Source organism: Trichosurus vulpecula, chromosome X, assembly GCF_011100635.1.
Source record: "Trichosurus vulpecula isolate mTriVul1 chromosome X, mTriVul1.pri, whole genome shotgun sequence".
NCBI classification, from domain to species: Eukaryota; Metazoa; Chordata; class Mammalia; order Diprotodontia; family Phalangeridae; genus Trichosurus; species Trichosurus vulpecula.
Genome location: NC_050582.1, coordinates 8572931 through 8588398, shown reverse-complemented (window position 1 = coordinate 8588398; position 15468 = coordinate 8572931). Strand labels below are relative to the sequence as shown.

The following is a 15468-nucleotide window of genomic DNA, read 5'->3' as shown; positions in this document are numbered from 1 at the left end:
AGATCCACAGTTTATCCAAAAACCCCTCATGGTAAATGACAATTTCACTTTGCCATGGTAATGGCAGAGCCAGATATCTGAGATCCACAGTTTATCCAAAAACCCCTCATGGTAAATGACAATTTCACTTTGCCGTGGTAATGGCAGAGCCAGATATCTGAGATCCACAGTTTATCCAAAAACCCCTCATGGTAAATGACAATTTCACTTTGCCCTGGTAATGGCAGACCCAGATATCTGAGATCCACAGTTTATCCAAAAACCCCTTGTGGTGAATGACAATTTCACCTTGGCATGGTAATGGCAGACTTGGATGGCTGAGATCCACAGTTTATCCAAAAACCCCTCACGGTAAATGACAATTTCACTTTGCCCTGGTAATGGCAGACCCAGATATCTGAGATCCACAGCTTATCCAAAAACCCCTCATGGTAAATGACAATTTCACCCTGCCATGGTAATGGCAGCCCCAGATGGCTGAGATCCACAATTTATCCAAAAACCCCTCACGGTAAATGACAATTTCACTTTGCCCTGGCAATGGCAGACCCAGATATCTGAGATCCACAGCTTATCCAAAAACCCCTTGTGGTGAATGACAATTTCACCCTGCCACGGTAATGGCAGACTTGGATGGCTGAGATCCACAGTTTATCCAAAAACCCCTCATGGTAAATGACAATTTCACTTTGCCCTGGTAATGGCAGACCCAGATATCTGAGATCCACAGTTTATCCAAAAACCCCTCACGGTAAATGACAATTTCACCCTGCCACGGTAATGGCAGAGCCAGATATCTGAGATCCACAGTTTATCCAAAAACCCCTCATGGTAAATGACAATTTCACTTTGCCCTGGTAATGGCAGACCCACATATCTGAGATCCACAGTTTATCCAAAAACCCCTCATGGTAAATGACAATTTCACTTTGCCCTGGTAATGGCAGAGCCAGATATCTGAGATCCACAGTTTTCCCAAATACCTCTCATGGTAAATGACAATTTCACTTTGCCCTGGTAATGGCAGAGCCAGATATCTGAGATCCACAGTTTATCCAAAAACCCCTCATGGTAAATGACAATTTCACTTTGCCCTGGTAATGGCAGAGCCAGATATCTGAGATCCACAGTTTTCCCAAATACCTCTCATGGTAAATGACAATTTCACTTTGCCCTGGTAATGGCAGACTTGCATGGCTGAGATCCACAGTTTATCCAAAAACCCCTTGTGGTGAATGACAATTTCACTTTGCCCTGGTAATGGCAGACCCAGATATCTGAGATCCACAGTTTATCCAAAAACCCCTCATGGTAAATGACAAATTACCATGGTAATGGCAGACATAGATATGTAATATCCAGTTAATACAAAAAAAATCACGTGGTAAATTACAGTTTTAACCTCCTCTTCTATCCGCTGTGACCAGAGCTACTACCAAGTGGCAAAGGAATTTTGCTTCCTGCCCCTCTTGAACCACCCTCTAAGGAAGATGCCAGTTAGCAGGAATATGGCAAATCCCATGCTTTAATCATTTCCAAACTGGAACTACAGCCCCAGAAGAATAGAGGGTAGAGTTTAAATTCCACTACAACTTGCCTTCTCTAGATCATTTTCCACCAGCCTGCCAAAGCACCTACTAGAATGGTGGGCTCTTCTGAAGCAAGTGGGACCAATAAGGCAGAATATCTTGTGGCTCAGGCTTCTTCCCCCTTACCTCAATTTTTAATGGAAAAAAATGTAGGGTACATCACTGGGCCAATGCCCTGTAGAGCTTTGAAGGAAGTCCTATCCTGGTTGCTGCTCCTTGGGTGTTGTCGGCAAATGAAACTGCTGCCTCTTTTACTCCATTTCACCTTAAAATGTCCTTTTTGTTGGCAGGTGCAACATGGAGGCCAGGGCAGAAATGCCCTGGTACCATGCCACCCTGGAGGGCAGCACTTAGGAATGGCCACCTTGGCTCCTGAGCCCCAAAGGGTCTACCTTGACAAGCCCCACTTGCCCAGGCTGGTGGGGGGGACAGCTAACAAACAAAGGGGCCCAGTCCAGGCAGCCCAGAGGGCTCCCCACACTCACCTCTGGCAGAGGCATCCCGTTGATGATCAGGTCGGGCTGCTGGGCACTCTGCACGGTAAAGGTGTGGTGGTAGACGTTGTTGGAGCCTGCATTCCGACCACCCTGGCTCTCCACATTCAGGAAGGTGCTCTCTGAGCGACGGCAGCCTAGTGGCAGGGTCTGCTGATGGTAGTCGAAGTAGTTGAGGGACGAGGTCAGGGAGGAGCAGCTGACCACGTTCATCTTGTCATTCTCCTCCACGTCCCGGGGCACCAGCCGGATGTCATTCTTGTTGATTTTCTTCTTCTTGCTCGATTTCTTCTGGTGCCCATAGGAGTACTCAGCAATCCTGTGTGACAGAAAAGGCAAAGTGAGCCTCTTGAGCTACCTGGCAATATGCCCTGAGTGATAAACAGCAGCCACCCGAAGGGCTTTGCTCCTCCGACAGCTCAATGTCTTCTTTGCACCCATTACGTCGAGTTGTTTCCTCCTGGTGCTTCTGGCATATGAAAATCAGCCAGGGACCACAAAGTTTGCAGGCCAAATTTAGTGCCCCCCCTTCTTCCATTTTGAATTTGCTAGGTATAATTTGGCAGGGGGAAAGGGAGCCCACTGGAAAGATACAACACAATGCTCAGATGCTCCAATTTGTGAGCCGCCACCGGACCTGAGAGAACGTACGAGTGGAAGGACCGATATGGGGATGAAGGAAAGGGAAAACGAACCCAATGATTACTAACCCCCCTCGGGGCATTAGCCATTTTACTTCCTCTGTCATTGACCACTGGCCTGCCTGGTCAGCCAAGCACGTCCGGAGTGCCCCTTGGTGACAGCAATGGGTGCCAGGCCGCTGTCCCATCCCCCTCCCGCCCTCCCCCCACCCCCGTGTCTGCCAGCCCACGGTGGCTTGAATGAGGAGCAGCGTCTTTTGTACCTGGTCCCGGTAGGCTCCGTTTCTCCCCTGCTTTTCTGCCTTCCTCCCTGTTCCCAGGAGAAACAGAGCCGCAGACCCTCCACTTGCCGTTTGGGCCTTTTTATGAAATGGCAGAAGAGGCGAGGGATGGCTAGACAGCTGCTGCAAGAGAATGTCAAGGTTAGTGCATTGAGCAGCAGGCTTCTCTGAGGCAGACCTACAGACAGTGGGGCTGGAAACGGAACAGAGAGAACTCAAGTCGGTTCAATTCACACAGACCCAGACAGACAGAGACACGGGCACAGAACAATGCAGCGGCTCTTGGGCTTAGCAAAGCAGAGCCGTTTGGATGGGGCCGGATTCTCCAAACCGTTTATTACTTTCTACAGCACGGGACTTCGCATTGTTTTGAAATGCAATCTCTGTACAGTATTAAGTAAAAGAGCAGGGCCCATAAAGAATACAGGTTTTCTCCTCCAAGGAAAAGGAAGGTGGCAGCAGTCTGGTCCTGCCTACAAAAAGCAAGGACAATTCACACGGCTATTGCATAACATCTCCCAAGTCTCATCAATAAATTCGAGGTGGGGAGGGGGCTGCCAGAGGACATCAAGAGATCCCTAAGGCCACCCAGAAAGGAAAACCCAGTCTCTGGAGCCCAGCTTGCTGAGGAGTCCAAGCAGTAGACCGTAGGAGAGGGAAAAGACGGCCACTGAGAGGCTATCGCCACCTGGGCATGGCCCACACCTCGAGCTCAGAAGCTCCCGGCATCCTCCTCAAGCCTCTGCAGGGTCTGGGCAGACGGGCAGTGAGAGCACACTGATGCTGCAGGGCTAAGACTGGTGGGGGGCATCCCAGGATCTTGGCTGTTAAAAAAAAATGTAGATATATATAGACATAGCAGCATCCTTGGCCGGAATCACTGGGCAGCTGCACTTGTTTTGCTCACCTAGGCTGGGCAGCCTGGCAAAGGGGCATTCACAGTACCCAGCAAAGGCATCCTGGGCACTGCCCTTTATTTATCAGTCATGGCACTGAATTGTACTTCGTTAATCCTCAGCCATCCCGAGTCTCAGAGTGCTTGTCTGGAGGGGGAGGGGTTAGGGGGAGGGGGAGAGAAGCCCAGACGGGTGTTTGCCTGGGGCAGCCAGCCTGGCCCCAAACTCAACAAGGGCTCTATGTGACCGAGCGCTCTCTCTCTCTCTCTCTCTCTCTCTCTCTCTGGCAGGTTGCAGAGCTCGCCCGGCTCTCTCGAGCTCAGGCTCTAGATTCTTTTTCATCCAGCAAAAGGCTTAGACACTTTGTGCTGGGTGGGCAGGGCCCTGGGCTCCCATCACCTGCCCCGGCCGCGGGCCAAATACAACTTTGAAGAAGCCCTATCCTTTCTGGCTGCCTGGGCTCAGGCCCGGGCCAGGGGCAGTTGCAGCCGCAGCAGCAGCGGCTAGGTCCTCGCTAGATCTCCCCGCCCCACAGGGCAGAAGCAGAGTCGGGGCCACTTCCCTCCTAACAGGATTAGCCCCAGTTCAGAGGCGATGCCGCAGCTGCTCCTTTATGGGCCCTCATTGATATTCATGGGGGTACGCCTCTGTCGGGCTAACTCGGGCTGCTCGGCCTCTAAGCGCCCATTCGGACCCAAGCTGCCTCGCTGCCCCTGTGCCGCCGCTGCCTCGGACCCAGGCCAGGACGGCTTCGGATTGCTTGCTGCATACGTCAAGCACAGATGGTCAAACTGAGATCCAGGAGAAATGCTTGTGTGGCAAAGCGCGCGCACACACACACACCTGCGGGGTCCGGGCGGGCCGAGGAGAAGGGGGAGGGGGAGGACACAGGAATCCGGCAGTCATTTGCACCGAACTCCAAAAACCTCTTTTTTTTTAAACCATTTGATTTGATGGTGCTGTAAAAAATAATAAACACCGGCTGGATTTGAAGAATCCGCATAACAGTATCTGGGTTCACCCTCTAATTAGTCTATGGATCAGGAAATCTTATTTCTTCTATGATTTCTCTGTGTTTCCACCTTTCTCTTTGCCGATTCTCATTCCCACCCCCACCCCCACCCCCACCCCCACCGGCGCTATGTACACACGCCTCAGAAGACTCAGAGACGCGAGTATCCATAGTGGCATTCTCTGGTGGGGGCCCCACACAAATAATGCCTCTACCTTGCAAGCGCCACCAATTTGCCCTGGAGGGGAGCTGGGCCCCCACCCACCAGCTCGCTATTGTTGTAATAATAGTAACAATAACCGTCTACATCCAAAAGGGAAAGTGCCATCAGTCGCTTTGGTGTTTGGTCTACAGCCCAGCCAAGCACCCAGATCTTTCGGAACATCCAGATAACTGAGAAAACCGCTCCCTTTGCATCCAGCTTTTGGCTTCAGCTGAGCACAGACTCCAGGCTCTCTAATAGCCCCGCTCCTTCCCTCCTCCCCCTCTCTCCCCTCCCCCATTCCAGCTCAAACTCCCAGCCCTGCTTCTCCCTCCCAGGCACATCCTCTCCACTGGGACTGGGCAGCTGGCAGACCTGGCCCAAAGCTAGGCTCCGTCGCTGGTTACTGGGGCTGCTGGGGCTCTGTACATTTTATTTTTTGAAAGGAAACTATTCCTTCTCTTACTCTAATTTTTTTTCTGCCATAACTTCGTGGAGACAGCTGTGCAAATTTTAGAAAGATAATTGCTTCTCTGCTTATCATCATTATGACAGAATGCAAACAGTAAACGACTGTCTTACAGCAAAGTGTCAGAGCCAGAGAATTGATCCCCCTCGGGCTGGGACAAACCTTTTTCTGCCTTCACAAAAAAGTATTTAAGTAAACTTTATGCATTTGTGATTTTTTTGGTAAAGCAGTTTGTCTAAACACAGAGACGCACAGACACCATCACCATCACCATACACAGAGACGCACAGACACCATCACCATCACCATATTTGCCACAACAAAGGGGGGGGAGGGTCAGGTGCCGTTACCTGCAGTTGTAGGTCCTGATCTCCTTGTTATCTCTCTTACATTTCACTGCCACGAAGATCATGGTGACGAAGAGGATGGCAGCGATAGATCCCAGGGCGATGATGAAAATCAGAGACAGATTAACAGACCCTACCGACTCTTGGGCATCGAGGGCCGGGGACAGATAGATTAAGACCAAGGCAGAGGCTGACAGGGAGGTCTTGCCATGGTCATGGGCGACCACGATGAGCTCGTAAGTGGCCTTGGAGCTGTCCCCGAAGGTCCGGGTGGTGCGGATCTCGCCGTTGGCTTGATCGATCACAAAGAAGCCCCGGTCGCCTTCGGTCATGTCATAGGTGACCCTTCCATTCTCGCCCTCATCATAGTCATCAGCCTTGACCACGGTCACTAGGTAGCCCACACCGGCGTTTCGGGGGATGTAGACTTCGGCGGTGCCGTTGACCAGGGGCGGCGCGGTGATCACTGGGGTATTGTCATTCACGTCGAGGACTATGACCCGGACGGTGACATTGCTCTGCAGGGAAGGATTGCCCCCGTCCTTGGCCAACACCTTGAACTCGAAAGCCTTGGTCTGTTCGTGGTTGAAGGAGCGCAGGGCGTAGATGTCCCCCGAGTTGGGATTGATGGACACGTAGGTAAAGACAGGCATGTCTCGCACCTGCGAGGGCACAATCTGGTAGGAGACACTGCCGTTGAGGCCCAAGTCCGGGTCCCTGGCCGAGACCGAGAGCAGATAGGCCCCAGGGGTGTTATTCTCCTGCACTATGACTTGGTAGTAGGCCTTGGAGAAGTGTGGGTGGTTGTCGTTTTCGTCAGTGATCTTGACGGTGAAGGACTTGGTACTTTGCAGAGAAGGCACACCGCCGTCGCGGGCCTGGATGGTGAGGTTGTACTGGTCCCGCTGCTCGCGGTCCAGGCGCCCGTCCACCAGGATGGTGGAGAAGCTCTCGTACTCCTGGAGGCGGAAGGGCACGTTGCCCAACAAGCGGCACTGAACCCGACCGTTCACCCCCGAGTCTCTGTCGGACACCCGCACCAGCGCAATCACGTAGCCCGGCGGGGCACTCTCACTCACCTCTACCAGTTCACTGTTGACCGACAGCAGGTTGATGACCGGCGCGTTGTCATTGACGTCCAGCACGCTCACGGTGACCTTGCAATGGGCCGGGATGGAATTGGGCCCCAAGTCCTTGGCCTGCACGTCCAGCTCGTACACGCGGCCCTGCTCGTAGTCGATGGCGCCGCTCACCGAGATCAGACCGCTGTGCGGGTCGATCTGGAAGAGGCCGCGGGCCTTTTCGTTGACAAAGCCGTAGAAGGAGTAAACCACCTCGCCGTTAGTGCCCTCGTCGGGGTCGGAGGCGTTGAGGTGGATGACGGGCGTGTTGAGGGGCGCGTTCTCGGGGACACTCACCAAGTAGGTGGGCTCCGGGAACACCGGGTTGTTGTCGTTGGAGTCGATCACCTTGATGTTGAGCCCCACGGTGCCCATGCGCGGCGGGTCGCCACCGTCCAGGGCTGTGATGCGGTAGTTATAGTGGGCTTGGGTCTCACGGTCCAAGTTTTTCTCCACCACTAGCTCAGCAAAGCGGGAGCCGTCGCCGCGGGTCTTCACCTCCAAGCCAAAGAGGTCATTGGGCGTGATCTCGTACGTTTGCACACCGAAGCTGCCTGAGTCCGGGTCGTAGGCGCCGTCCAGCGGGATGCGCGTGCCGGGGCTCGCGGTCTCGGAGATCTCCAGCTCTACCTCCGAGCTGGGGAAACTGGGCGTGTTGTCGTTCAGATCCTTAATTTCCACCTTGACCACGCAGATCTCCATGGAGCTGGACATCACCTCCAGGGAGATCACGCACTTGGGGCTCTGGTGGCAGAGCAGGTCCCGGTCGATTTTCTGTTTGGTGACCAACAGCCCAGAGTTGGGGTTGATATCCACCAAGTGGGGGGCCGAGTTGGACACCACCCGGAAGGCGGGCTGCCGAGCGTCCAGCAGAAAGCCGGCCTCTCGAGCATCTTTGGCGACATTTGCAATCACTGTCCCCGCTCTCTGCTCCTCCTCTACTGAGTATTTTAAATTGATCAAGGATGCCGCCTGGGTCCACAGCAAAGCTTCGAGGAGGAGCATGGGGAAAAAAGAATCCATTTTTCTTGGCTCCGTGACTCCTCCTTTTCACGGACTCCCTATTACTTGGCTGGTTGGTCTGCCTGTTGATTTTTATTTTTGCTTTTATTTTGTTTCTATTCTTTTTTGGCGGGGAGGAAAGAAGCGTGGAGAAGAAGCAGAGAAGATAGGTCCTGCTGAGCAGGACGAAAAAGAATCAGGAGGCGAAGCAAACGCCTGGGATGTGAAAAGGCTGGGAAAGACAGGGAGAGGAGACAGAAATAGGGCGAGAGCTAGCGCGCTGGCTCAGCTCTTCTCCTCGATCCCGACTGCCCAGCTAGTCAATTTCACCCCCGCTTTAGTTTCAGTCCCTTTAAAGTTAGAGGCGATCAACAGCCCCCCAAATCGGAAGCGAGGAGAGAAAGGTTGGAGGCACAGGGGAGCACAAAGGATTCTTCTGGCTGGTCCAAGGAACAGCCGAGTCAAAAACAGAAGTTACCGAAACAAATGAGAAGCTAAAAGACAGTCAAGAACACAGCCACAGAGCCCCGCGCAAACACACAGTCACTGTATAGGAGATTTAGATGTCTTTGCACCTGGCATGCGCAAATATCTTCCCCCCTCCCCAAAAATGCACAAATCTTACTGCAGAAAACAGGCACACTTTCAGCGCGTCCTTATGGCTTGGTCAGTCTGGAGGCTGGTTTTGTTTTTAAGATAGATAAATAGATTTGGGTTAATATCAGGAGTTGGGGAGGGGAGGAAAGCCGCGTCTGTGGCTGAGGTTGGCGGAAAGTCCTGCAGATGCCGGGGCTTCTCAAGCCGATCCTGGGTCCCGGGGCTCAGGCCAGCGGGCAGGGGAGAGGCTGCGGTAGCGGCTGCTCTCGTTCGCAAAGGGATTTTCCTACGCCCGTCGGTCGGTTTCCACCGACAGGAGGGCCGCCTGCAGGGAATCGTCCCTAACGAGTCAAAGGGCAGCGGGCGGCTGAGATCGGGCAATCAAAGTTAACACCACCGCACCCCGGCGCGCACTCCCCCCACCACCTCAAGTTTTTGAGCCAATTGTCAGGGGATTTGCCCGAGGAAATCAAAGTCTCAGTTCTTTCAAATAGCTGGGGTGAGGGGGGTGGGGTAAGGTGAGTAGAGGGATCAGAGAGGGAGGATGGAGAATTCACAATGATATGGATTGGCACAGAAAGTCTGAGATACCGCAGGTGTGGGCTCGCCTTCTACCTCGGGCTCCGGTGGGGTGGGTGCGAAATCGGCGCAGCAGCTGCCAGATCAAATCCCCCAGAGCTCATCCTCCTCTCGCAGGCATCCGGTTGTACGCACGGCTGCCCCAGCCAGGCTACCGCGGCTCTCTCTCCCTCGCTCGCTTGCTCTCGCAGTCAAAGTTTACTTCCAGGCCCAGGTTCCTTTCGTTTGGCTCTCTCTTGGCTCGCGGAAAGGGTGCTTCCCCGCTCTCTCTCCAGGTATCTCTATGTGTGTGTGTGTGTGTCTGTCTGTCTGTCTGTCTGTGTGTGTGTGAGTCTGCGTGCGTGTGAGGGAGCTGAAGATGCTGCTGGTACCCGGCGGAGAGATCCCTAAGTTCTTAAAAATCTCAGGCAGCCAGAATCCCTAGGACCAGCACTGGGGACCGTCTGCCGGTGCGTTTAAAAATCCCACCCCTGCATTTATGTGTACGAGCTGTCCTGCTGGAGGCTCTCCTCTCTCTCTCTCTCTCTCTCTCTCTCTCTCTCTCTCTCTCTCTCTGTCTGTCTCTCTCTCTCTCTGTCTGTCTCTGTCTGTCTGTCTGTCTCTCTCTCTCTCTGTCTGTCTCTCTCTCTGTCTCTCTACCACCTCGCCGATGCCGCTGCCGCCACTGCTGCCGCCGCCGCCGCCGTCGCCTACTCCTCCTCCTCCTTTGCTGCTCCTCCTCCCGTTGCCGCAAACTACTGGCCGCGGAATCTGGAGAGAGGGCTTGCTCAAGCCGGAGCTACGCCAGGCTGCAGCCAATCAGCAGACGACAGAATGTGTTTCTGGCTAGAGGGGCGGGGCCAGCTCGCCGAAGGGGAGGAGCCAAGAGGGAGAAACTTACACACAGAGAAGTGGTACCCAAGCCGGGAGGGGCTAGGTTTGAGCGCCGCAGTTCATCCTCTGGATGAACCGCTCGCCGCCGCTTTCTTTGGCGATGCTGCGAAAAGATTTGGGGGAGATTGCATTTTTCCCATCATTTTAATGAGACACCTCTCCTTCCTCTTCTCTATCTTTTCTCTTCCTAGCTCCCTTTTTCCTGGCTCCCTTGTCTCTCTACTTGAGGTGGGGAAAAACAGCGGCGGGAGGGGTGAGGGACGAGAGAGAGAGAGACAGAGACAAAGAGACAGAGAGAGACAGAGAGAGACAGTCATTGGCCTGGCTCGGAGGCTTGTGGTTGGTTTTTTTTTTTTAACTTGGATCTTCTTTATGGAGAGCTAGGGTTGGAAAGGCTGTGCTCCCTGAAAGCTTGGTTCTGCTGTCCGCTCCCCAGCGCCCCTCCCATTACTTCCATTCCCCCACCCCAGCCAGTGCAAATGCGGAGATGCCAGTAACTAAAGCTGCGCTTCTTGCTCCGTTCTCCCACTTGTTTGTCACCTAATGAAATACAAATCGGGGGGCGTGGGGGAGCAGCTGCACTCTTGGGTCTGCCATATGTATATATGTGTGTCTGTGTATAAGTTGGTGGGGGGTTGTCTATATCCGCTTGAAATGTAGTTTCCTATAAATAAGCCATGTTCCAACAAGTCGATGGAGTCCAGGCCGGGGAAGACAAATCCAGTATCGACCCTTGATCCCCCTGCAGGGGCATTGCTCTCTGCCTGTGCGCCCATCGCTTGGTCCTTGCCGGGGAGGTCCGGGCTCGGTCGGCGTGGCCAGCAGGCTCAGGGGTCCGTCCTCGCCGGGCGCGGAAGGACAGAGCTGGAATGGAGACCTAATGACATCAGTGCGCCCCAGTGAATGTGCCCCAATAAATGAAGGGGGCGGCGGCCCGGCTTGGGGTGGGGGACTTCTTCATCTTTGCCTGGGGACCTTAATTAAGGTCATTAGCTGCAGGAATTAAAAATACTCGGGGCAAGAAGTTGTTTGTCCAGCCGCAAGAGAGGGGTCCAGACGGGGCGGGGGAGGGGGCACTTCTTCATCCTACCCAGACACTGCTCTGAGCCTTGAACGCCGGCCCCCCCAGAACAAGGAGGAGGCTGGGTGGGACGTTTCGACAGCTAGGTGAACAAACCCAAGCAAAAATCAGCCCAAGGTTTCGGCTCCGTAAGAAGGCTCACTTTCCCATTTAAAGGGACAATCCGAAAGCAAATTGGACATATCATGGGTTTTCTTAAAAACCTTCCATCTCCTAGCAGCCCTCCTCCCTCTGCAGCCTCCTCTCCCTTCCCCCCGCCAGTGGCCCTGGTTCATCAGCTCCTCACAGTGGGGCGGGGAGGGGAAGGACAAACGAAGCTCCCATCTAAGGAAATCTCTTCACCTCAGGGCGGAGACCTCCCCCCCCCCCACCGCAGAACACACGGTCGGCGTCGAAGAGTCTGTTGTGTAGGGGTGCGGGGTCGAGGAGAAGCGAGGGGCTCTGGTGGGCACAACCTAGGGCAGGAAGTAGCTAGCGCCGAGCCACCAAGTGAAGGCACCGGCTCTTGGATGGGTGGCTAGGGGCGCAGATTTCAGGCTGACAACATCCTGGAAGTGGCCCAGGAAGCCTGGGAGCGGTAGGGCCCAGGGAGCAGCAGAACCATAGCGGGGGGAGCAGGGGCCCAGGAAAACCAACGGAACTGGGGGCCGGGAGGGCGGGGACCAGCAAGGGTGGGGAGGGAGACGAATAGCTCAGGGATCAGCAGGGCCGAGGCTGGGGGTGGAGGTGAGGGGACCGCAGCGATTCCGGGCTCTGCGAAGCCGAGAGAGGTCTCTTTTCTCCCTGGAACGGAGTTACTTACCTTGGCTGGGAGTGGGGAGGAACAAAGGGCATTTAGCAGTAATTAAAAAGGCCTCAACTCCGCCCCGCCCACCACCATCAAAAGCTTTGCGGGGGATCTAAGGGTGTGATTCCCCGGATTCTGTTATTTCTGGGTTTGGCGTCTCCCTAAAACAGGTCTGGGGCTCGCTCTCTCGGAACAGGAGCGTTCGCAGCCTGCTAAAATGTTTGCATGCTCTGCATAGAGGCTTTTAGCCGTAAACTTTAAGGCGAGCTGCTCCCCTTTGAGTTAAAAAAAGGATGATGCTGCTTCCTTGTGGCAAAGCCTGTCAGGAACCCGCTGATCGATAAAAGTAAACTGGCGCCTCCAGGATTTGATTGAGCTGGAGAAAATAGTCTGAATAGGAGTCTTGCCCATTAACAATCCCCCAGGTCAAGAAGCAATGGGAGAAATACTCAGGTAAAAAATGATTAACATTGCAGCTGGCCTTTAAAGAGATGCACGCCCCCAGAGGAGGAGGAAGCCGCCCCTCTGCCCTCAGGGAGAGCACAGAGAAGGGCTAGATTGGATCGCCTTATCTAGACAACGGGGAGAATTCCGTTCAAGTTCTGTGTCCTTGCTATAGCTCGCTGGCTGCAGAGACCCGCGGCGCCTCGGTTAAAGACCACTGCCCTTCCTGCCCGCCCCTACAGGGATGCCAAAGGGCTGTCGTCTAGTGCACCCCCTCCCGAGACTGCTATCACCACTAGGGAGAGCCCCTCGGCAAAGCTGGGCCTCGGGACCCTTAGTCCCCAAAGAGAAGGCAGCGTGGACGGGGCGGGGGACTCAGTGATTCATTTAGCTTCTCGGACACTCGCCATGCCCCTTCCCCCCCAGCCACCAGCCCGTCGGAAGTAACAGCTGCCAAAGTACCCCCACCCTCTCCCCTACCAAGTCGTTCCCGCTAAACCAAGGAACTCTGTCTGGATGTCGGTCATCTCATCCCCCAGACTGGAGCGAGCCCGTTGGCTGGCTTAGTAACCCAAAGCCCTTTCCTGATATTTTTTCGCATTTCTTCTCGGACCCAACACCGCCACTGGGCGTTTAAGGAACGCTGGCCCAAAGAAAGTTGTCTCCTTCTCTGCTGTAGGTTCCGCTCCTTGGGTCCAGGAGGAGGTGGGGGCTCGGTGCTTCTTTCGAATCACAAGAGGGCCATCTAGCGACCTTGTTGGGTATTAATTTTAGTTGGGTTTTTGTTTTTGTTTTTGTTTTTTTTCTTTCCTCCAGCAGCAGCCGAAGATACAGGGCTCTCTGTCCACACTGCAGTGCTGAGAGCCTGGAGGAGGCCTCTGGGCGACGGCAGGTCTCTCCAGCCACTTGAGGCTGGGAGTGAAAATTAGAAAAGAGACTTTGGACTTGGAGATGTCAGCCGTGCCACGAAAATAGTGCCGAACGCTAAAAAGAGCTTCATGGCAAGGGCCAGAGCTCTCACTGCAATGAGTGGGAAGTGCCTATTCCAGTGTCTAAGGCGGCTACTGAAAACAGCCAGACGCAGAGGTGACTCCACGGAGGATGGGGAGCACTAGCTCTGTGGAAGCCCTTTGGGGGGAGCCTTTTAGCCCCCTCGCCTGGGACCCTGACCACAACTGTGCTGTTCTCCCCATCACTGGAGCAGGCCCTTGTCTGGGCCGAAATGGGTTTTGCTGCATTTTAGAGGCCTCACCCAAACCCACCGTGGAAAAACTAGGGGGAGGGGCTTTGGAAAGAAAGGGCATCGGTGAGGGAAGCCAGAAGAGCCCTGAATTCCAATCCCTTCCCTGTGGCTTGGGCAAATCAATTTGTGACTCATGAGCTCTTCACATGGTCTCTATCTCACCAGGGCAGCTTGAGGGCAGGGATTCTTCTTCATGTCTGTCTCTGGGCTCTGGGTGCCTAGGTTGGAGGAGTAATTGAATAAAACACTTGTTGAAGTGAATTTCATTGCAATCAGCAAAGGGCTTATAATGTGATGATCTGCATCCAGGCCACTCACTGTTGTAGAGCTACTTACCTTTGCACATTTCCAACTAGACTGTCAGCTCCTTGGGGACAGTACCGTGTGGCTCCTGGTGCCTGCCACAAATCCAGGCACACAGTAGCTGCTTCCTAAATGTCTGTGAATGAATGAATGAATAGGATGGTAAGCAATTGAAGTTTTTATTTTCCTGGGCCCTGCTTTCTTTCCAGGATCAGTGGTACAAGAAAAGAGAATAAGAATTCATTCCACAAACATTTACTGTATGTAGAACTTTGTGCTATAGGTTCTGGGGGACACACTGCTCTTAAAGATAACTTGTCCCTTCTTCAAGTCACACCCTCACTTGAACCCAGTATTTCTGGATAGCAGGGAAAGTTTTCTAATCCTCATTCATAGATGAGAAAATTAAGGTGAGAGAGGTTAAGGGGCTTACCGAGGGTGACCTTATTACTCCACACTCACAACTTCCCTTGGAATATGGAGAAGCATTTAGGAAGAGCTAAGTGTCAGCATAATGCCCAAGGTACTAGTGGGCATACATTCCACCACTAGGGGGCATTGCTGACTAAGTGCCTAACTAACCGTATTTCTCTTTGAGGGCCCAGTCCTGGCAAACACATGCTCACCCTCCTACTTCTACTCTCCACACAACACCAGAGGGGTTGGATATGGTGATGCCAAGCTCTCCATGGCTCTCAGAAAGCCAGCAACGTCCGTCCTCTAGTTCTGTCCCTTTTGTGGGTGGCAGTGTGTGTGTGTGTGTGTGTGTGTGTGTGTGTGTATCCAACTAGAGTATATGGTACCCCACTCAGGAGGAAAACTCATCCTCTCCCCCTTCTGTACTATGTTTCAACAGAGTAGATCACAGAAGCATGGTTTAACTGGATGGAACAATTGGGTTTGGTTTGGTTTTTCATTCATCACCATAAGGAGAAAGCAGAGGGTGAGGCGAATATGTTCAAATAGCCAACTTGTGGTTCCTGCCCTCTAGAGCCACGGGAAGAGATTTGGAGACGTGAAATAATTAGCACAGATTTAAAAAGACTATCAATCAAATGCTACAGGCATTTAGGAAGGCAAGATCATGTTGGATTGGGGGACTCAAGGCAGTCTTACTACAGGAGGTGGGACTTAGCAGGGAGTGCTGAAGAATGAGTCAGGTTTGGATTGAGGAAGGAAGGGAGAGACAACATACTTCAATCCCAAATAAAAGAAAACCACTTCTGTCTTCCTTCTGCCTCAGTTACATTCTCCAACCTAAATCCATCTAAACTCTGACAGATAAATAACAAAAATCCACTGCTCATGAACTTCAGTCCTGGCTTCCCATGTGGCTGTGGAAATAGGCTATGCCTCAGATCATCCTGCCCTCTACTGGGGCCCTCCAGAATTGCCAGGGGCTCACAGCAGCTTTGTAATTAAATGCTATTCAATCAAAGCAGAATGAAGGAATACAAGCATTGGTTAATTCATCACCTGATATGTGCCAGGCACTGTGCTGGGTGCT

The 15468-nt window shown here is 53.2% G+C and overlaps 1 protein-coding gene across 1 annotated transcript in view; it reads right to left on the bottom strand.

Moving 5' to 3' along the window:
• PCDH19 (protocadherin 19) overlaps positions 1-8145 on the bottom strand; it is a gene marked incomplete in the record, with an annotated part of 72659 nt that extends 64514 nt beyond the window's left edge. The window contains 3 exon segments of the mRNA XM_036740241.1: positions 2075-2402; positions 2988-3128; positions 5935-8145. Of these exon segments, the coding sequence (XP_036596136.1) occupies positions 2075-2402; positions 2988-3128; positions 5935-8075 (2610 nt within the window).
• Between the last annotated feature and the right edge of the window lie 7323 nt (positions 8146-15468).